General features: G+C 40.1%; 1 protein-coding gene across 1 annotated transcript; it reads right to left on the reverse strand.

Moving 5' to 3' along the window:
- Positions 1-299: 299 nt before the first annotated feature.
- On the reverse strand, positions 300-632 carry LOC138034266 (jerky protein homolog-like; the record flags this gene model as incomplete). The annotated part of the gene is made up of 1 exon (XM_068881798.1): positions 300-632. A coding segment is annotated over exon 1 (333 nt), but the record flags the coding sequence as incomplete, so codon positions are not given.
- Positions 633-943: the final 311 nt, after the last annotated feature.

The following is a 943-nucleotide window of genomic DNA, read 5'->3' on the forward strand; positions in this document are numbered from 1 at the left end:
CAAACAAGTCATTTCTGCCTAAAATGTTCAAGTAAATCAGTTTGCTTCAAGTTTCTACAGCGTGCACGTATCGCTAATTCCATCATTCTTCGAAGCTGCATAAGTTGAATAGCTTCCACATTGTTTTGTCTCTCCATCCATGTCAAACACTTTTTAAAGCATTCAACAGCTTCAGTGTTTGTAACAGTTTGCTCATCTCGACTCTCATTCTCCTCCTCGTTACTTTCATCTTCAACTGAAGACTCAAGCCATCCTGTCGAAGCTTTGAAGGTTTAGCCGTTCGCGTTCTCCACATGTACTTGACTGTGAAAGTGCTTTGCTTTTTCTTGCCGAAGAGGACCAGAAATTGGAGTGCCAGCTGTTTTTTGCTGTATGAACCATACGTATAGGGCTTCATCCAGCTGTTCATCATGTGCAACTTTCAATGATTTTCGTTTTAGTTCATGATCGATATCCAAGCTGTCGGCAAACTTCATAATCTTGACTTTGTTTTTGCGGATGTCCGAAATCTGCTGTTTACTGACGCCATATTCACTGGATAAGCTCGTTCCTTTTTCGCCTTTTTCCAATCGTAGAATTATTGACTGCTTATCTTGTATAGAAAGAATTGAACGCTTACGCTTTGTCGACATGATGGAAACACTTTTCATGACACAAGCTTGTGTTTATCATACCAACGCTGATCGGGGAAGCGGAGCGTGAAATTCCACTTAGCAACAAAACAACTCTGAGCCAATGAACGCTCAATGAAATGCACTGCATTAGTTACGGTGCGTGTTAGGCGCGTTTAAGATCACTCGAGCAATAAACTTGCCCTAAATTGTCTTTTGATGCGAAACAAATTCAGTTCTGACTGGAATTTTATATCTCACTTCGGCGTAAGATAGCTTTTCTTCGGAAAATGAATGTGACTAATTAATATTTATGAAAAAAATGGGACCAG

This window comes from Montipora capricornis, unplaced genomic scaffold (assembly GCF_036669925.1).
Source record: "Montipora capricornis isolate CH-2021 unplaced genomic scaffold, ASM3666992v2 scaffold_104, whole genome shotgun sequence".
Taxonomy (NCBI): domain Eukaryota; kingdom Metazoa; phylum Cnidaria; class Anthozoa; order Scleractinia; family Acroporidae; genus Montipora; species Montipora capricornis.